The following is a 21,690-nucleotide window of genomic DNA, read 5'->3' as shown; positions in this document are numbered from 1 at the left end:
ATAATTTATGTAATGTATGCATGTAGCTGTTAGCACATGTTGGGCACATGATCTCATAAACATGTTATTTTGTTCCCTGCTACTCCTTCCTGCATGTATAAATTTGGGCAACATTTTTAACTTTTTACTTTTTTATACAAACACATACACATGGACATTGAAATTTTCAATGTATTTTGTGATTACATTCAAACAAAATGTCACATTTTGTAAATTGTTATATACGATGTATGTATATTTATTGTATAATAAAGTTGAGAAATTCTTCAGAGACGATCTTCACCATACGTGTGTGTGTGTGTGTGTGTGTGTGTGTGTGTGTGTGTATGTATATGTTAAAACTAAGGAAAAGGTAGAAGAAGGAGTCACAAGGTAAATCTATCAACTGAACTCAAACAGAATTTTTTTAAAAAAAAATAAAGGTGGAATCCTGTCAGATAGAGGGCCTTGCCCAAGTTCTGTTGGTGAACTCTGATAGGTAGAATATAATTTTTCTCTGGTGTTTCCTCTGAACTATTATGTATGTATCCAGGGAAGAGCACAGTTAGACAATTTCTGAGGGAGGGAGAAGTAGGGGGTTGATTGAGATTTTAAGGCAATGAAAGTAATTAGCAAAGCTAAGACAACAGTGTCCCTACACTGCCAATTTCTTTTCTGATACTACTACTAATAATAATAATAATTGATTTCATTAAAATAGTAGCCAGCCAACAGTGTTTAGTGTGATGATATTGTTAACAATAAAATACATCTATCTTCCTTTGCTTCTAGTGTGTATCTTCGCCCTGGCTGCTCAGTATTTTGATGGCAATAACGATACATGCTCTTGGAAGTGAGCCAAGCACACTCTAGCACACTCTAACTTATTACACATTTGGCTTAGTTCCAAGTGAACAGGTGTTTTAAATATTCCAGTCACATACCCACAATGTATATTGCTACTGGGAAAAGGATATCATTTCTGAACCACTGATACTTGTTTGACACTTCGTGCTGAACCACACCTCTTTTGCACTCTGAAGATTTAGCAAAGATGAACTGTGATTTGAGGAAAGATGACCATCAGAGCCCACTTTAACTGATAGGAGGTGCAACAAATTTAAAATTCTGAATTCTGCATCTGATGTCTGGCTACTGAGATCAAAGCACTTACTGATCAACATTAAAAGAAATAGGGAAACACTTCCGTGCTTTCAACAATAGAGCTCCTACAAACGGGTGAGATTTTATTTATATTAGAGAAAATGTAATTATAACAAAATTTTTGTTATGATTAAGGGAAGAAATTTGTTTTCCATTAGAAAACATCCTTGAGTTTGCAGACATACTGCAATAAAACAACCTAAATTCTTTGTGGTCTAAATTACAAAATTGAAATATTTCCTTCTGGAGAGAAGATAAAAGATAAAAATAGTTATGCAGAAATACATCTACCCAGAAACAATTCTGAAGATGCTTTCAAAATTTTTAACTTCATGTGTACGCACGCACTCACGTACACGTGCAGTTAATGTGAGGTCGGCATTTTCCAACAGATGAGGTCATATATGTAAGTTTCATCTCTGCGCACAAGTTTCAGTGTCAGATCAACAAAACTTTTACTGATTTCTGTCTGCTCCTTTGACTTCAGCAATAAAGTAATGCAGTAAGATGGGGGGTGGGGGAGATTTCTAACTTCTCCCCCAGCGACCTGCTTTAACTTCTCACTTCATCTCCATACAGACTGGATTCCTCTGACCATTAGTCAATAGGTGGAAACAGACTTTGGACTGTGCTTTCTTTGCTTCCTCTTGTAATGGTACTGTTTCCCCTCATCTTTTAACTGTGGTCTTGAAAAAAGAGAGGGATTCTATTCAGAACGAGGGTGATGGCTGCTTGAGGCATTTGAAAACTATTAGGTGGCTAATATGTGGTTAATATTATTTATTCAACAGAAAATTGACTTTAAACCTGTGTAAAAAAGCCAAGTATCATAATTGTAAACTTCTCTTAAATGTTATACAACTTTGTTTAATTCCAATTTTCAAATAAGCCAGTTTCCCATCCGAGAGACTGGTGTATTGGCCTGGCTGGGGACCCCTCCAGAGAAAACAGCACAGCTCAGCCACTACGGAAGCTGAGTCTGTGACTGTGGGTGGCATTTCTCTGCTGAGTCAGGTCCATGCCAAGCCTTCCCCAAGCTTTTACTAACAGTGTGGAGTTTGATGCAAAACCCCAAGGATTGTGGTTCTTGAACCTTTCCTGCAGTTTTCCCTTTTCCTTAGAACTTTGGGAAATTTTCACTTAGGAAGATCACATCTTGCTATGTCTTTCTCATAACTGTTGAAAAATATTGGGAACTTTTACAGTCATTTCTTTTACTTTCCTTCCTACCCGGCCTATAAAGTAACACGGTGTTACATGTATCGTTTTAAAAACAAAAGGAAGGGAAGAGCTTATGTACCCATGTTTTAAAAGAAGAATCTTTATAGTGTGTGCAAGATTTCTCCTACCCGGCCTATAAAGTAACACGGTGTTACATGTATCGTTTTAAAAACAAAAGGAAGGGAAGAGCTTATGTACCCATGTTTTAAAAGAAGAATCTTTATAGTGTGTGCAAGATTTCTCCACGATCCCATAGCTTTGCTCAGAGAAAGACAATAGTTTCTCCATAAAAGCACACATTTCTTCTGTTTTCCCCAATCCACCTCTTTAACCCCAGAAAAAAATGTCATCTCATAGTTAGCAGCTTTGACATCCTTTACCTACGCAAGCAAACTGAAGAGCTGAGTGAGCTGTTAGTTTATGAATCTAAAAAGTATAGGCACTGAAATATATAAAGCCAACTTTTTTCCTTAGTAACAGAGACTTATTCTTGCTAGTATTATTTTAATAATTGTAACAAACCAATGCTTTGTTTAACCAGGTAGATACAGCCTAGATGTTATTGCAGAAGAATTCTTTCCTTGTCTTGAAAACGTAGGAATCGAAGAAGTTAGGCAACCATGCTTTGCCTTAAGTTTAGAATTCATTTGAACTGGATATCCACAACCTAAATATTATTGAAGGAGCTTTCCCCTGTATTCAGTGGATATTACAACAAAAGAGTAGGAAAAACATTTTAGATGTGATTATTCATCAGAAAAATGAATTCTATTACAAATATATCCTTTTGCGAAGAAAATAAGATTTGTCAAACATTTCACCAAATTCAGCTGCAAGTAAGTGTTCAAAGAAAACATAGGTATAATGTAGGCAGTCTTTATAATTGGACAAACTTGCGGAAGCAGAATAGTGAAATAGCTGAGAGAGGAGAATCTGCAGCTCGTACATGAGAGGATGAGTTCATGATCTTTGTTCTACCACTAACTGACTTTGTGGACTCCGGCAAGTTCTTGCACTACCTCGCACCTCAATTTTGTCATCTGTAGAATGGCAATCATAGTACAAGAGTGATTGTAAGACTTAAAAGAAGATCCACGCAAAGCTGCAGGCTCAGTCCCCAGGCACATAGTAAGTGCTCGATAAATGGTAGGTGTTATTGCTAAGGCAAAGATTCAATTAAGGGAAAATTAATATTTTGATAGTGCGGGGAGAGTGGTTTAATTTCCTCTTCATGCCATAAAAGAGGAAATGTTTTCATAATTACCTAATGAGTAATATGGAAGAAGTTATTGTACAAATGAAAAATCTCAGTTTGCCACAGCACTAACATAATCACTGAGAATTCATAAGTTATGGAAATTGAAGTACCAACCTCAAAAATTAGGTTGCAGTATATTTCCAGTGACAGTGCCTGAAATTATTCAAGTCATCATGACCACAAAAGCAGACAGCTAATGCCACAGGTGCCAGAAGCCCAAGGCCACAGAGACTGCCCAAAGAAGGCAGCCTGGAGACAGAGAACAGAGCAGTCTGGAGGGCTGGCCGTCATCACTTGGCCTCACTGAGGGAGACAACAGGTGCTGAGCTGTTAACCAGGGGTGGATATCAAAATGGGCAAAATTGCTGATTATCTGTGATAAAGCTTTATATTAGATCATAAAGTGCTGAGCCTGGATATGATGAGAGGCCAGCTTTCATACCAAGGGATTTCATGATGTGCTCACTTGATTACTTTTTCCCTCTGTCTTTCTCAACACCCTCAGCCTCTCTCTCTCACTCATTCTCATTCCCTCCCTGCCTCCCCCATCTTCCCTCCCTTCCAATAGCTCCTTCCTTCCTTCCTTCCTTCCTTCCTTCCTTCCTGCCTTCCTTCCTTCCTTCCTTCCTTCCTTCCTTCCTTCCTCTCTCTCTTTCTCTCTCTCTCTCGCTCATCTATCTATTAATCATCCATTTATCCTCTTTCTCTCGTCCTTGTCATTCCTTTACTTAAACATTTACTCTCCATTCCTTTCCATATTTCATTTTTTAATGTTCTTTCTAGTTTTTATAGCATTATATGAAATCTAAGATGACTAAGTGCAAAACCTAAAAATGTTACTTATCTGTATTATATATGAAGTAATGGGAAATGTGATTTTACGAACTGTGAGTTGGTTGAAGATTCTGGATTCTGGGGCCATAAAATCATACATGATTAACATTCATAGCATAAGGAAAATAAATTAAAATGAGTTTGATTTTAATCATTAGTTCATTTAATTTGGAAACCTCAATTTATAAAAATTTAAACTTTTACATGATGTGACAACCTATGTAGGCCTTGATCAGCAGTGGATATTAATAATACTAGACTTTCCAAAACATTTCTTAGGAATTATATTTCATTTATAAATATTTAATCCAGAAGGAAAGATCCCAGTTTACCAAAACAGACTGTATGTTAGGTCTTTTCAGAATCTGCTTTATAGGTGGCTTGTGGCCCATTTATTTCTAATCATTACACAATTCATAATTGCCTAGACCAATGATAAAGGACCCGTCATATCAATACTATAAAGTAGCAGGATCTACAGTGTGAGTCCAGGAGACAGCAGCCTCTCATAATAAATGAGCCAGGAAACTAGAGGGCAAGTCCCTGCTTTCGGAAAGTTAAGCGAAGGATCCTAACTCAGAAACGCTACTGGCACTTTTGATGTCTGTTGTATAGATACTCTGTTTGGTTATTTTCCTGGTACCAGCTGGAAATAATTATATTGTTAGGAAAGCAAATAGAGGCCCTTTGATTAATGAACTCAGAATCCACATTAATTTATGAAATTCTAAGGGCCAGGTGCTCTGCTTGGTCTTAGGGATACCTCGCTAAAAAGGCAGGGCCCCTGCCCTCAAGGGGCTCAGTCTTGTGTGGAGACTGAGGCAGGGACACAGTGGCCCTGCAGAGTGCACAGCTGTGACAGGACTGTAGGGCAGGCTAGTTTTAAATACAGTGAAGAATGATGTCAGTGTGTTTTGTAAATGCAGCAAAAGCCATAAAAGGAGGGCTGAGATCGAGCAACTGCCTGAGAATTTTTAAGCACCGTTTTACCTGAAGCTCCTTGACTATTAAGTACAATTTTAATAGCGTTTCTTCCGTTGGACACCTACCCAAGGCAGTTGAATGTCAACTCCACCACTTACTACCAATCCACATATTAGGTCTGCGGTAATGGCATAACAGCTGTAGAGGATTAATAGACTGGCCTCTGTCCTTCCCCATAAGTAGTTTTTAATATGGTGGGAGAGATAAGAGATATAAACCAATATAAACATATTTGCAGGGAAAAAAAGGGGCACAGCATATACTGCTGTGCATTTTGGAGATTTGGTCTAAGGGAATGTCTTAACGCCTGACATGCGTGTGGGTAGAGGTTTGTTCTCTGACCAACTGACAACATCCTGTAAACCTAATATCCAGTACCTCTACATCCAGGACAACCCTTCGAAACTATAAGGAGCCATTCTTCCCCAGATCTTGACTTCCAACCATTCTTATTGGCCCCTTATTCAGTTTGGAGCACTTCTGGTCTCCTGTCCATGGACCAAGTCTGATGGAGCCCAATGCTGTTCTTCCTTCTACTGATTTAACTGGCCAGCCCCTCACCAATGATCATCCCACCCATTACATGTTGGGCGTTCTCTGTTAAGCAGAGAGTTTTCCATTATATCAGCCAAGAAAATGAAAATGTTAATACTGCATGAACCAGGAGGATTTTACATCAGAAGAGACAAGTAATCAGAGTAAGGCTAGAGACCAGGGCTGCTAGCCTTGGACAGACCTGGTAAGCATTACTAATGCTGAAAGGACATAGAGAAGATGCAGTGTTAAAGGAAGGGGAAAGCTTGGATGCCTGTTGACTTTTGCTTAATCTTACTGAAGCTCCTTATTGTGTATTATCCGGCTCTCCTTAGCACGATTCAGCTGCAGGACATCTGTCCAGAAAAGTGAACCAATGTGGTGCAACATTCTACTGTCAGATACTGCACTAGTTGCCAAGGATAGAAAACTCTGGAGAGACATTTACTGTCTACAGGGATCTCATATTCTAGAAATGAGACAAAAACAAAATACAGAGAGCAACGTTATGAAATAAATGTTAATTACAAAGTTCTGGGGCGGCACAAAAGAGAGACATTAATTTCATTAACTCTCTAGTTCGCGTTGGTTCTTTTATAATTTAAATTCATGTATGAGGATGGGAGATGGTGGACTTAGGGAGAGTAGTGGCTGCTCTCCCTAGTAACTACTTAGGGTGAAAGCAGCGTATACTCTGAGTACAGATCTGGCAGTTGCTACCTGTGTTTTCAGCTCCCATTGTGATTCCGTTTTAAATAACAACCTCTGTCCCTGCAGCCTTGGATTTCAAGATTGTTTTATTAACAACAGTATTGATTGAGTATCATCCATGTGCTGGCACATTTAAGTTGCTGTGGATACAGAGGTGAAAAGACAGTTTCTGCTTTGTGGAGGTTTGTTCTACTGTGTTGAGACTCTCCTCTCTGGGGGCAGCCACAGTAGCTATAACTTACGTATTGTTCTCATATAATTCCAGCGTTGCTCTGCGGTCTTGAGTCCTCATTTACATGCCCGAGAAATGTGGATACTGAGCAGCATGTGCTGACATAGTTGTCAATACCAGTCCGTCAGATGGCATATCACAGACTCGGGCAAAACCCTCAGAATCAGCAGCTAGGCTAGTCTTTACAGGACATACTGACAAGGTATTCTAACTGGGGAAGTGGAGTGGAAGAGACCCTCTCCTATCGTTGCTGTAAATCATGATGGAATACCAAAACCAAAACTTTTCTACTGAAAAGTTTCAATAGAGAATAGCTTATAGCCACTCTGAAAAGCAGGCTCGTTTGTTGGGAAGAGAGATAAATCTATTATTTAAAAATAGGGGGAGGGGGTTGAATGTCAGGTATTATGGGGGAAGAAGCTAAGGATACTGTAAATAAAATCTGTGTTCACAATCCAGAATTGGTCCTTGAAAACCTCTGTCCCTGCCAATTCCTCAGTTAAGGAACAGAAAACTTGGTGAGTATTTTCAGTGATGTGCCAGACTGAAATCTGTTATTAGTACGTGTTGGTCCTGTGATGTAAGACATGGCAACTACAACATCAGGGATGAATGGCAAAGAGGGGCGTTTTCCTATCAGGCTAAGGGCCAGCCCCGGAGAGCGCGGGCCTGGGCCCACCCCACTGGACCTCTTTACCTCTCTCCAGCCTGAGAGAGGCTTAGGATGGGAGAGAGATGTTAGGAACAATTTAACCTTCACCTGGGAGTCCCTGACTGTCTCAGAAGTGAGGATTTGGGTACCATTTTCAGGTACGATCAAAATTGTTATGACATGAGTCAGTCGGTTGCCATCCTCAAATCTCTTTATTTTGTGCTACCTTATCAAATGTTCTGTGGGCACTCTGCTTTTTCAGATAAGCTAGTGAGAAAGTATAGATCCCAACAAACAGAGATTCTTCAAATTAAATTAAAGGTAATGCCCTTGTGTCTGAGGGGAAACCTAGAAGTAGAGAACAGAATGCACAGAAGCATCTCCTGCAGTACTCTGGGTTCTCAGTATGTTTATGTTCTCCTGATGGTAACTGAGAGCACCAGTAGCTACAAAAGGCTCAGGAGCTAGAAAGGAACAGGCCATGATGTCCAGGACTGTGCAATTCTAAACACAGAGAAACCCAACCAACTGCACCCCATTTACAATAGTCTGTGTCACCTCCCATGTTCCTTCTGCTCCTATAGGTTATGCCACAGTCAGGAAGTGATTCTAGAGATTGCTTGAACCAACCAGAACATGCGCTCATTGCATTTTGAATTAATAATCTTTTTATTATTCAAGTTTATTGGTGTGACAATGGTTAGTAAAGTTAGATAGGTTTCAAGCGTACAATTCTATAATACATCATCTATATATCACATTGTGTGTTCACCGCCCAGAGTCAGTTTTCTTTCCATCACCATATATTTGATCCCCTTTACCCTCATCTACCAACCCCCTCCCCCATTACCTTCTGGTATCCACTAAACTATTGTCTGTGTCTATGAGTTTTTAAATTGTTTTTCTTCATTTGTTTTTCTTGTTCCTATGTTGCTTTCAGTTTTATATCCCACATGCCAGTGAAATCATATGGCTAAATAAGTCAGACAGAAAAAGCCAAGAAACATTTGATTTAATAATCTTATTAAAATAAAAAAATAACACTGTCACCTTAGAAGACCACCCAAATCATTTCTATTAGTCTGTCACTATCAGAAATTATGACTGTCAAGTTTGTGTGCTGATTCATTTATTAAGTGAACAGTTACTTTACCACTAGATAGTGGATCCTATGAGTTTGGGTATCTCTGGTCCCTCACAGAGGGTCTAATTAATAAATGTGGGTTCATATATTAATTAGACCCTCTGTGAGGGACCAGAGATATCCAGCCTCATAGGATCCACTGTCTAGTGGTAAAGTAGACATGGTAAAAGATAAATGACAATACAAAATTGAACATTTTTAAGAAAACACACAAAAAGTCAAGGACTATAGGTGTACAGAGAAAGAGTTCATAAGTACAGAGGAGAGTTAAAAAAATTTTTTTCCACAGAGCAAGTGATGGTATTCAGTAGTAGCTGTTCTAGGATAACTAAGGTTTATGTAGCAGAGAGGAGTAACCAAGGATATTCCAGACAAGAATGAATGACACACATCAAAACAGTGTTACTAAAGGACCTGCCTGACTTGGGCAATGGTCAGAAGTTTCCTCTTGGCAAAACCCAGAATTCTGGAGAAGAAGAAAGGAAATAAGGCTGCAGAAGCAGGTGGAGGGCTTGCTATAAAAACCAGTGGGTGTGGCTGTTGGATGTATAAGGAGAACAGTGATACAATTAGATTATCATTTCATTTTCAGACTCTGCCAAAAGTATGAAGGATGATTGAAAGTGGGGTCAGAAGACAAACTAAGGATGGGAGATAAAATAGAAAAAAATAATGGTAGTTGAGTCAAGAGATAATGGAGTCAACAGTGATTTCTGGGTTTCCAGCTTGAACAACTAGGTTGTGATGTTTGCTAGGAAAGGAAAGGAGGGGAATAGATGAAGGGTTAGGTTGGAATCAAAAGAATAAATGGGAAAATGATGATGTAGTAGAAAAGATCATGGAAATCTTATAGAAATGAGGAAGCCTGATGACAGAACGGTAGTCCTGAACTGACTGATAAATAAGGCAGTTGTAGGCTACTGCCATTTCAAATGACTAATCATGCATTTATGAAACTGGAATTAAAAGGCATTTACAACCGGATATGTGCCTACATAGAAACAAAAATAATTATTTGGCCTTACTCTGATTATTCAAGATAACATACATTTTCTTTTGTTAAAATAAGTCATTAATGGTTTACAAAAGAAGCTTCAATGTGTTATTTTTAAAGAATCCATGCTCCCCAAGATTTTGCTTTTTTGTCTCTCTAACCTATTTGCAAGTAAAATGCCATAGTCGGAAAAGGTTAGTAGGTGAAGTTACAGTCATATTTTATACTTTCAAAAATCCTGCTTCCTGATCTTTGTTAACTTACTCCTCTCCTCTCTTTCCCAACCTTTGTTTCATTTATAGTTCAGTTTTGTCTTTTCCTGCCTTATTTAAGAAACAACTAACATTGTCCATTCTTCAAACCCACATACAATTTGATCCTTTGTATTTCAGCTTTGTTTTCTTGATTTGCTTTATAGAGACTATTAGAATTAACTGCATATGTTAGCATGCATTGCAATCATTATATATTTAAGTGTTCCCGGCTTAGTATTTTACTTCAGATCTCTCCTGGATTCAGAATGTCAGGGAGCATTTCATGGCTAAGTGTCCCGAACTTCCCCATCTCAGTTCCATTGTAGGCCAACCTCGTGATGCAAGCACCTTGTCCAGATTCCAGAAAAGGTGTGGTGGAAGAATCTTTTATAAAAACACCAAACCACTGACCTGTCCTAAGGAAGCCTGAATCACCTGATTGGCCCTAAAAGCACCCCAATTTTTCCATGAATCCTTAAGGCTAAGGTTGGCCCAGAGTAAGACCAGTGTCAAAGCACAGAAGAATAGTGGAGTGGGAGACCAGCATCCAAGGATGGGGGAAAAAGATGAACTTTGCCCAAGAATTTTAAAACATGCTTATTTCAAATTTATAGTATGTGACTCACATCCATGCTCTTTCCAACAAGGTTCCTGTTTTCCCTTTTGTAAACCTGATATAGTTTGCTGACATACCACTTCCCCCTTTTCCCTTCCATGCTGAATGCTGTGCCCTCTCTCATGCCATCCATTTCATTACCAAGATTATATGCTTATGGCTTTTGTCGCTTAAAGATTTCATGAATGCTGTTTTTCTGACATTCCATATTTAGACCAATGCCCCAATTTTTAAGTATTCAGTAATATAAATCTCCTGAGTTATAATCAGTTTCTTACATCATATAAATTATGCCTATTCTGCATTGCTTTCTAACATAAAAACTGTACATTTCAAAAATAGTCAATTTATAAGTTATCAGAAAAGAAAAAAATAATAGCTGAGTTTTAACATAATGTGAAATAATGTCATGAAGTGATGAAAAAGAAATTACAGTTGCAAAAATACTACACTGAGACTACTCTTTCTCTAGCATCAGAACATTCTTTCTTGTTTTGTTCATCCATCCATTCAGTCTGTCATTAATGCCCAGTGCTGAAGCCTGGTGATACAAGATGATTAGTAACTTCCAGGAGCTCACAAGTGGGAAGGAAAACATGTGAACAAAGTATCTTCATCATATATTCAGAGGAAGCCTCTTTGCGTCCAGAGGAGCACAGACAACATCTGAGGCATAGTAGCACTTAGTAAATGTGTATCAGGAGGGCTGGATCCCACTACCATTTCCGCCTCCAAACAGCCAGACAGCCTCAGTCCAGTCTCCGAAACCTTTGCATACATTAATATTGAAGTGGAAATGTGTGTTCTGTTCATTCAGCAAGCATTTATTGAGCACCCACAGCGTGTCAGGCTCTACTCTATATTGAAACTTCAAAAGTGAATCACGGAAGGTGCTTTGTTACTTACCTCACAAGCTAGCAAAGGAGACAAATACATAAATAATAATGTGTGATAAAGGCTCTAATAGAAACACATATACAATAAATGAGTGTATGAATGAGGGAGCAATTAATTCAGCCCTGGTGAGAAGAGAAGTCTACAGAGAGGAGCTGATGTGTTAGCTCTGCCTCGAAGGAGGACTATCCGCATGCAGAGAACACATACTAGTGGGCTCGCTCCAGAAGTCAGCTAGAGCAAGGATGTGCGGTGTCAGAGGCCAGGTGCTGTTGCACCATTATTCCTCCCCTTCTGGAAGGCTTGAGGGCGAGCCACGTGATCCTTGGCGGTCTTGTCCAGAATCAGAGCCCCAATAATTCTAGGAACTATCACGCTCTGACTGTTTATATGAAATAATTTGTGGTCATTAGGAGGCAGTGGGTGTATGTTTCCTTATGTTCTATACATTAAAAGTCTTCAAATCTTTAGTGCCTTTTGTTTCCATTAGTTAAAGATGAAAAATTACTCAGTGAAAAAAATTTCAAGTCCAATATTATCTTTTGAGGAAATGAATAAAAATAAAAACAATGAAAATTTCTAGTTCTTCCCAGCCTTTCCCCAGTGGATGTTAATAATCTGGTTACAATGAGCATTAATAACCTAGAGAAATATAATGTTGTTAAGGTTTACATTTTCAATTTTTTATTAAAATTTTCACAAATGAATAATTTTTGGTAAAATTTAATTTTTACACTCTGTGCTAGATGATTGGCTTGTCTAATTAAAGCCTACCTACTAATTGTACTAAATTTGCAGTATTTTAATGTCTTTTAATTTCTAAATTAAGAATACAGAAGAACTATGAAACAAGGAGAGAGCGTGCAGGCAGTGCTTACAGTTTTGATTATTAAAACCTGTGGAGAAATTTCTTAGCGCCTGCTCTTCCCCCAACCTATGTAATACGTTCTAGAACTCCCCAAAATACCTACAATATTATAGGTCAGTTCAGAGCTTTTTAGTTTGAATTTGTTTTGGCTACTCCTCTAAAAATCAAGTGTGCAAGACAGCACCTGGCGTATAGTAGGTTTTCAGTGCTTGAGTATGTTTTAAATGAAATAAGTCATAAGGCTTAGTCCTTAAGACAGCGACTCCCCAGCTACTGAAGGGACCGGAGGCAGCAGTCGTGAGTATCAGCACTCCACTATGGGAGGATGTTTACGAAATACTCTTAAGAAACTTCGTTTCTAGGCAGCATCCATTTCAACCACATCTCCTAGTCCTGTGTGGATTTACTACTTTCTAAAGATTATTCGGTGTAAGAGCAGGCACTTATCTTCATAAAGCTGTGAAAGACGAGGGTAAAAATGATTTCGTATCAGAGAAAAGGAAGCTACCTTTTCTAAGTTGATGTCTTTTTTTTTTTTTTTTGTCTTGGCTTCTGTGTGAACAAGACATTCATGCAACTAATAGAAATAATTCCTGCATGTGTCCCTGACACATCAACCCTCTGAAGTAAGGGTAATGCTAGCTATGCGTGAAAGGGTGATTATGTATATTTTAAGGAAAAAAATTATGAGTATTTTGGGGTGTTTTTCACAAAAGGACTTGAAATTTCTGCTGTACAGTGGCTAAGTACAGAAAAAGAAAGATGATAAAAATGTACATTCTTGAGGACTAAGAATGCCGACATGGAAAGAAATCAAATGGTTGGAAGCTTTTAATCTATAATGGTGACTCTCTGGAAGAAGCAGAATTTTACTTAAATAGCAACAATGTGAAATATATCGTTTCATTTCATGGAAATAGGTCAATAATTTAGTTATTTCTTTTTTACTAGCAAGAAATCATTAAGAAGGGGCAACTAGTTTTAACCATTGTATACAGACAGCATTTTCTAGTTGATAACATAATGCCTAAGACAAGAAATGAGAGCTCCATGTGGCTTGTTTTTTTCATTTATATTCCTTTCACTAATGAAATAGAATCTGTTCCCCACATCTATTTCATTAGAATTTTTGAAGCACCTGTCACCTATCATCGTCAGTTTATATGGATTTCAAGTTTTCCTGGTTAACAAATGTAATAATGCAGGGTCCATATGTCCGCATGTCTGGGAGGGGACAATCCACGTGGTTCTTGAATTACCTACCTGGACTCCATTTCCCATTTATTGTTTGGAGTATGTCACCTTCTGTCAATCTAATTACTTCTCTAAGAAACGGCTGTTCTCAGCTCACTGCATGACAATCGCTGCCTTGTGAAAACATCCCAGAAGCCTCTGCAGTCAATTGATCTACCCCAAAAGTGTCAGTCTCACACGGAAAGCTAACTTCGGTCGGTGTACAGGCAAACTCAGGATTTACAGAGTTCTCTGAGAAAAGAATTTCTTTAGATACATAGCAAGAGAAGCTGGTGGTTTTGGTAGATCTCCTGCGTTATCTTGACATTCAGAATAAATCTATTCAAAACATAGGCAGCTGAGAGACACTTATATAAATCCAGCTGACAGACACTTACACAGTGCCTGTAAAAGAATAATGATTTAAATGCCTACATTACCTGACCAATAACATTTGTAAAAGATCAAAGAAGCTTTCAAAGGCCAGCGGCAGAGATTTTGATTTTACTAGAAAAGGCCTGAAGGAATAATGCTTATTTATCCATTTAGTAATCCCTTTAGTTTATACTGACTATACTGTGATAAAGACAGACTTGGCTGAATCTAACAGTAATTCCTTTGTCGTCATTAAACAGCTGCAGATTTTTAATATAATAAAGATAAGATGACCCTTAGAGTTCCACATTCACACTATGGTATTCAAGTTTGTGCCATCACCTCCATTTTCAGAGCTTTATAATTCCACCGTAATCATTTGTTCTTGGCAGAAATGTGTTCTACAAGCTCTCAGCTGAGAATAATATTTTTGAACAATTTTTTCAATGTTCTGGTTATGTGATTATGGGAATTTGGAACTCAATATTAATTTGCTTTTGGAGTTTGTGTTTGTATATTTCAAAATGTTCCTTTTATAATAACACAATTTAACTTGAAATAAGACTATAAATGTCCCATAGGTAGGGACTAGGGTTGAGCTACTTCAATACTTAAGTACTGGTTTTACTCATTGTAAGATAATATGGTCAGATACAAGAAAAAATTTATTGGGAGAAAATGAGCTACTTCCTGTTCCCCTTGCCACCACTATCTTTTCCTTCGTGACTTTGTGCCACCTGCTTTGTTTTGCCTAATACTTTATATAATTCTTCAAGTACAAAGTGAGCTGTTGATCAAGTTGATTTTTTAAATCTGTAAACCATTGTTTTATTGACAAATAAGCATTCCCACTGTGTCTAAAATTTGCCTTCTAAGAAATATCAATATTTTAGCTGTATTTTCGTACTTAAAATTTTCCCCACAGCCTAATTTTAAGAATTTCTACCAAGTTTATTTCAGTGTTCAATCTACTGCTGTGACTGTATGTGAGTGGGAGAGCTCTCTTCCACATCCCTCACTTCACAAGTGGGGGAAAGCCTGGGCAGGGGAAAGGTGGCCCCACATTGCCCCTGACAGGAGGCAGGAGCCATCATGTTTGGCCACACCAGGTTGAGACCTGGGATCAGGTTTCCCTAAAATCTTTATGAAAGACTTGTGAGAGATAATGAGTTAATATTTGTGGAGATCTTTCAATAACATGTAATTGATGTTTGAATTTTTGTAAACCAAACACAGTATCTGCCCCCAAAAGCTTTGTAAGAATACTTAGCACACATGTATGTGCCAGATGGATTGTGATGACAGTTGATAGGCCTCTCTTAACCCTTGCGTTCTGCTGTCAAAAATCTGTACGTCAAAACAACTATAATTTTTACAGTAATATCCATTTATTGGATAAAAGACTCGGGTGCACATTGAAAAATCTACTGTCTAGATAAGACTTTAAAGATTTATATAAGAATACTCTTAACATGCCTTATAGAAATATAGGTAAAGTTTGAAAAAGCAGATCATATTTTCTTGATCTTACATATTTTTCTCTACATAAGCGAATTTTTTATGAAAAATATGTGGAGTATGATGCAAGACACTCAGAAATTATTCTTAAAAGCTCAAGGATATGTGAAGATCAAAGCAGAAACACATCATAATTCAACAAATAGTTATCACCCGGAAGAATGCTCTTGTGGTTGAGATAATGCTAGCAAGATTTTGAAATGAAGGAAATGAAGTTAGCAAATAAAATTATTATTCTGATGTATAGTGGAACACTCTCCAAGTACTTATTGTGGGTAAAAATGATGGCTGTAGATCCACGGTAGGGGGACAGGTGGCCCCACCAATTATTAATTCCCCAAGATTGTAAATGTGTATTTTATCATCTTGTGTCAAAATATTCATTTTAATATTCAAACATTTTACCACATAATAAGCTATAACCATATGTTTATTTGTTGTATTATACCACTATAACATTAATAAATATTTACACAGCCGCAATGTATCATAGATGTGTTAGAAATGGTAGCTCTCTTAGTTTGATTTTAAATGAAAATCTTCAGTGCCTCAGAAACTAATTTTAAATAATGTGACGTTTGTTGAGAGCCAACGAATTTAAATTTTTAAGACTGGCACCCCCCTTTTAAACTCATGTTGTTTTATTTATTTTCCCCAATTGCACGAATTAAAGATGAAGTGTTATCTCAGCTTTGAATTCCTTAGCTGGATGTCGCAGCTTTTGCTTTATTTGTATGTGAATTCTGTTTTTAATAAATATGAGCTCTGCTAAACTTCCCATTAATGAGAGACACTTAGGTACACAGCTCTTTATAACGATTTTGGTAATACCAGGAAAATGCAGAAATGTTGCTTGTCTATTAATAATTAACGTGGCAAGCTGTATGATTAATCAGAAGTTTTATGATCGCTAAAAACATGGCATTATCTCTGTAAATCAGATCTTGTACAATTAAGTTGACAACCATCATTTTAAAAAAAAAATAGAAAGTAAATCTCAGGACTCCTGACTCATACTTTTTCTGTTACCGTGTTACATTAGTATTTATCCTTCTGTGACAGCTGACACTAAACCAGACCTACATTCAGGAGACAGGAGTTTCAAGATAAGGAACTGACTTTCCACTTTCATGTGTCAGGAGACAGTCTCAGGGTGATCCAACTCAGCTGGAAGCCAGAGGAACTTTTGCTAGTTTGGTAGTTACTGACTTGGTTTCCTGTTTTCAGTGCTCTCTGGTTCCTTTCTCAAGAGTTCATGAAGCCCTCAACTCAAGTGTTTTGACTTTTCTTTCAGCTTGTGTTGTTTAAGGCAGAAAATGTAGCAGTATTACCAGTTTCAATACAGATTGTCACATACATAGAACGCTAACCAGACGAAACCGAGGCGGTTCTCCTTATGATCACAGTGTCTGAACATCCTTAATGGGTGTTTCGTGAGAATATTAGCTTGGTCCTCTTACTGCCTTTTGCTGTCAAGCGCACATCCAAAGGGGTGGCAGGACAGCGTGAGTGCCAGCCATTATGTCAAACTCAAACTAGAGATCTGTTTCCAACATTTCTGCTTTTGTCATGATCACAGATTCCGAAATCATTGTGTAATGTCCTGACTTCTAATTTTTCTGTGGGAAAATAGAATGTTGCATGTTCCCACCTTACTTGTATTCGTCTGTAATTGTCTCTCACGAGATGTTTGCAAGTTCAGCCCTCATACTATCTTTGTTCACTGACTGAATTCCATTGCAAAAGGAATATGTCCCTTTACTTATTTTTAGCTAGCAGTAATAAGTGCACTGTTGAAATGACTTGGTTTCTCTATGGTTTCTTTACCCTAATGTAATATATATAGTGTATGTAATAACAACCTGAAATACTGGGCAGCTTGAACTTCCGTAACACCCCTGAATGTCTCTTACAGCCTTTGTCTAGGATTGAACTTTCCAAATTATGTATTTCAGACATTGAGAAAGAAGGGCCTTAATGGCTGTGACAGCCCCGATCCCGATGCAGACGATTCAGTAGGTCACAGCCCTGAGTCTGAGGACAAGTACAGGAAAATAAACGAAGATATTGATCTAATGATCAGCAGGCAAAGATTGTGTGTAAGTACTCACAACACCCTTCATTTTTTTTATTCTTGATATTTCTCTGAACCTGGCAGGCCTTGAACAAGAAAGAAAACAAAGGTTGTGAAAGCCCCGATCCTGACTCCTCTTATGCTCTCACCCCACGCACTGAAGAAAAATACAAAAAAATTAATGAAGAATTTGATAATATGATCAAGAGTCATAAAATTCCTGTAAGTACCAAAGGTAGATGGCTGGTCTGCTGATAACTGCTGCAGTAACATACCTTAACCCTTTCAGTGATGGCTTTCTCTAAGAAGCCCTGGAAAGTCAAACGGATAAAACAGCCATCTCATCCCACGGCAGTTCATTTAGAACACAAACCCTCAGGGAGGCTTAAATTATGTAATCTAAAAAAAGTTGCCGTCAAGTTCATTGGGAGGTAGAAAATTCACAGGAGGAAGAGAGAAAGATCTATATGACACACCCTGAATTTACACAATCTCTTAAACACACAGTCCATGCAAACCACAGTGCACTAGTACAGCACTAGAATCTCCTTCTCAAGAAGTTTGAGGATTTACTATAAAATATATATACATTCGTATGTATATATTTTTTACTGAGACCAGATACACGAGTGGAACTGCAGTTCGCTCATGTAAACTGACGATCATCACCCAAATAAAACTTCATTTCTGAATAAAGTTTCAGCCCCTCTCCTTAAACATGAAATTGAGCAACAGCACTGAAGGGTTAAAGCTAATGCTCGCTGCAAGGAAACAGACTGCATGAAAACCTAGTGGTAAGATTTCAACATGTTTGTGTGCTGGGGTGATTTTAAAGCTTTATCCAAATACTTGCTTTGCCTACACCAACATTTTCCATGCTTTAACCTTTGGCTAAATTTTGTCTTAACCGAGTCAAAAGATTTCTAACAATCAATCATATGCCTTGCCAGATACTTAAGAGAAATAACTCTGCATGTATTATTTTGTTTGCCTACATATAAAGGGGAAAAGTACATATCTTTTATTCTATTCTGTCATCAGTCAAGTGATGTTAATTATGTGACATAAAGTGATGCAGCTCGAGGCTCACACACTTTCTGAATAACTCATGGTAGTTTCTGAACCCTCATTGTGTACAAGCTGCTCAGTAGGTAATTAATCCCTTTCTCAAAAAAGTATATTTTTTTAAGTTAACAAAACAGCCTATACCTGAGGATTGAGACACATTCTACAGGGAAAATATACCTCAGCCATCACAGGAGCGGATATTGGGGGACAAAAGCTCTAGGCCAGATCCACAACTGCACTCACAAGAAAATGAATACTTTACTCATAGTAGGTGCACAGTCACCCTGCGTTGAATTAAATTGAACTCTTTAACACTTACTTAGAAAATGTATGCACATTGAACTTTCTTTCTTCGTAAATACATGTCTGCTTTTGTCAAGTGAAATAATGTCAGCAGTGGAGCTTTAGTTGAATCGGAATGATTAATACACTGTATCATGAAGGAAAGCTAAGTGCTGTAAATTCTTAAAGTTCCACCAAACCGAGTACTGCATACAGCACATCCACGTGGACACTTGATCAAATGAAATATTTCCTATCAGATGATGCAATGTATGCTTGTTATACCCAGAATTCTTAAATGATAAAATATCCATTGGGATGCTATCGTTCCCCAAAGAAGGAAAGTAAACTCCTTTGGGCCAATTTTTAAGTTCTTATGGCCTGAGTTTCTCTTGCTATATAATACACTAGTTTAGAGCTGCTGGGCACAAAAGTTTGTGAATGTAAGATTTTAAGGTGAAATATGTTAGGTGTCTCAGATAGGAGGAATGACCTGCATAGTTAGGAATATGACAATATATGTAACACTGTTGATCACTCTCCAGGGCAGTGATCCTAAATATGTGTGGAGCTTTAACCCCCAAAATTCTGGGAGAATGCCCATATTTGCACATTGGATCATTTTTCCCATGCTTTAGGGGGAAAGAGGTGTGACTCAGACCTAGACTCCCTCACAGTATTTCATCCTGTCATGTAAAGAGTTCAAAATCAGGATACATGATTTCTTAAGAGGTGCAGTGGTGTGTGGTGGGGGATGAAAAACCACATTACAGTTTATAGGCAGGGCTGTGAGAAGGAGCCACACAGCTCCTAGCTCTGCCTCCAAGTCTTCATTTCTTTAGTAAGTGCTTCAGTCTCCAGGATGAAAAGCCCAGTTTTTGTACATCGCTTTCGGTTGCTGGAAGTAAATTTTGTTGAAAGTTTCCACAGCTGCTAAAACATTTACAGCAGGAGAAGGACACTCTGCCCTTTGTATGTGGAGAGTGTCTCCACCTCTTTAAAAACATTACAAGACTGTTTTTCTATTTCAAAGACCCAATTTCAAGAGTTTCCCTTTTAAAATAGAAAATTTAATATTGCAATCACCTGTTGGTACAATATAATTTATGCCCATATTCCTCAATTACGTGAAATAATTCATGGATGATTTGGAATTTTGTTGACCAGCATTTCCTCATGCAGGGTTTACCACAGTTCTCGCTGGGCTTCACACCAAGAAAAAACAGCTCCATTTGAGGAACCAGGAATTGGGAAATGGGCTGAAGGAAGAAGGGAGGGCCGGATGCAAGATTGATTGAGAGTACACGGGAAGAGAGAAAGTGGAAATAAGAGAGTATATATTTTCTTCAAATAAAGGACTGCGTAACTAGGATCTAGGAGGGAGTAAAAAGGAAAAGCACTTAAGATTATTTATATGCAGAGGAAGAAGGCTAGAAGGAAGGAAAAAATTGAACATATAGGTGCAATGGAGATAAAATGGGAAAGCTTCTCAAGGAAGGAAAGGAGGATGGGACTTGAACAGGACCGAGTTGCAGATGGACCCAGTGTGTTTAAGGTGGTCGGTGGGAAGAGGGAAGTTGAGTGGGTGACGACCTAATAACCTCTATTTTTAATATTGAATTTAGCTTCTGTAGATATTGAAGTAGGGGAGCAGGTGTTTGAAAGAGGACTGCAAATGAAGGTGTAGACATTGTGAGAAATTGGGGATAAAGAGGGAATAAGCAAGTACTGTGTGCTAGAGTTGTTGGGCAGCTTTAAGGAAATTTGGATATCAGCAGTTGGTAGTCACTAATCATAAGAGTTGTGTGATTTTTTTTTTCTCCGCTAGTTTTCAGCAGCTCGATAATGGTTGATCAAAAGTGAAGGGTGCCACTAGCGACCCAAAAAAGGATTCAGTTCAATCATTCACATGAAATAAAAGACAGCTTATTAACTATTTTATTGGACTTTTTATGGGACTTTTCCTTGTGGTAAATTTAGGAAAATAGTGGCTTTTGGATAAGAGTTTAGATACCTTTCTGACCACGGTGACTCACTTCAGCACCCATGATGACTTTGTTCAGGGATAGAACTAAAAGCTTTTTAGCTATTAGGCCTTTATCTCTTAAAGCCAGGAGCATCACTGGCGTATGACCTGTGTAATTCTATGGGGTACTGCTCTCGTAGGGCCTTACTGGGTTAAATACTGTGCGTCACCCTCTTGAAATTCTTAATTTTTTTAACAAGGGGTCCCCACATTTTCATTTTGTCCTGGGCCCTGCAAGTTATATAGCCAGTCTTGCCTACGACATTTTATTTAATCACCCCAAATGTCTTGCATGTTCTAAAATGTGGAACCTAGCCCTGAGATATTTGCAAGTTTGGAGTCTTTAACTACTTTTTGGCTTTCACTTTATAGACAAAATTTAAAAATTTTTTAGATTCTTTTAAGTTCCCTAATTTTGAAAACTCAAGAAGAAAAAGAGTAACACAGATATCTTATAAACATTTCTAGCCTTTGCTTTCCCTAAAATGTTTACAGCTGATTGGTCTCTGTAGGGATGCAACCACTTCACATCTCAGATAAGGTCAAGGGAGATTTAATGATTTGCCTGGTCAAATGGCAATTTATTACACAATCTGGACTACAACTGAGATTTCTGATATTAATGCTGATCTTTCTGATTCTCTCAGATATCTTCTCAGTGTGGTCACTTTTAAGCTTATAATTTGATTTCAAAATTATTTAGCCAGTTCCTGATACAGGTAAGGAAACAAAGCAAACTATAGGGAAAATGCAAAGGATGTTAGCATATTTTATG

The 21,690-nt window shown here is 38.0% G+C and overlaps 1 protein-coding gene across 29 annotated transcripts in view; it reads left to right on the top strand.

Annotated features, from left to right (window-relative positions):
* Positions 1 to 21,690, top strand: part of MEF2C (myocyte enhancer factor 2C) — a 168,131-nt gene that overhangs the window by 110,111 nt on the left and 36,330 nt on the right. For 22 of the 29 annotated variants that reach the window (XM_033110069.1, XM_033110067.1, XM_033110065.1 and 19 more), the window contains one exon: positions 17,421 to 17,564. In XM_033110069.1, the coding sequence (XP_032965960.1) occupies positions 17,421 to 17,564 (144 nt within the window). Of the gene's footprint in view, positions 1 to 17,420; positions 17,565 to 17,623; positions 17,762 to 21,690 lie in introns of all 29 variants that reach the window. The other 7 variants (XM_033110080.1, XM_033110076.1, XM_033110075.1 and 4 more) reach the window with 2 other exon arrangements.

The sequence above is a fragment of the Rhinolophus ferrumequinum genome, chromosome 7 (assembly GCF_004115265.2).
Source record: "Rhinolophus ferrumequinum isolate MPI-CBG mRhiFer1 chromosome 7, mRhiFer1_v1.p, whole genome shotgun sequence".
Classification (NCBI taxonomy): domain Eukaryota; kingdom Metazoa; phylum Chordata; class Mammalia; order Chiroptera; family Rhinolophidae; genus Rhinolophus; species Rhinolophus ferrumequinum.
The sequence above is the reverse complement of the archived record's forward strand: the minus strand, read 5'-3'. Positions and strand labels throughout refer to the sequence as shown.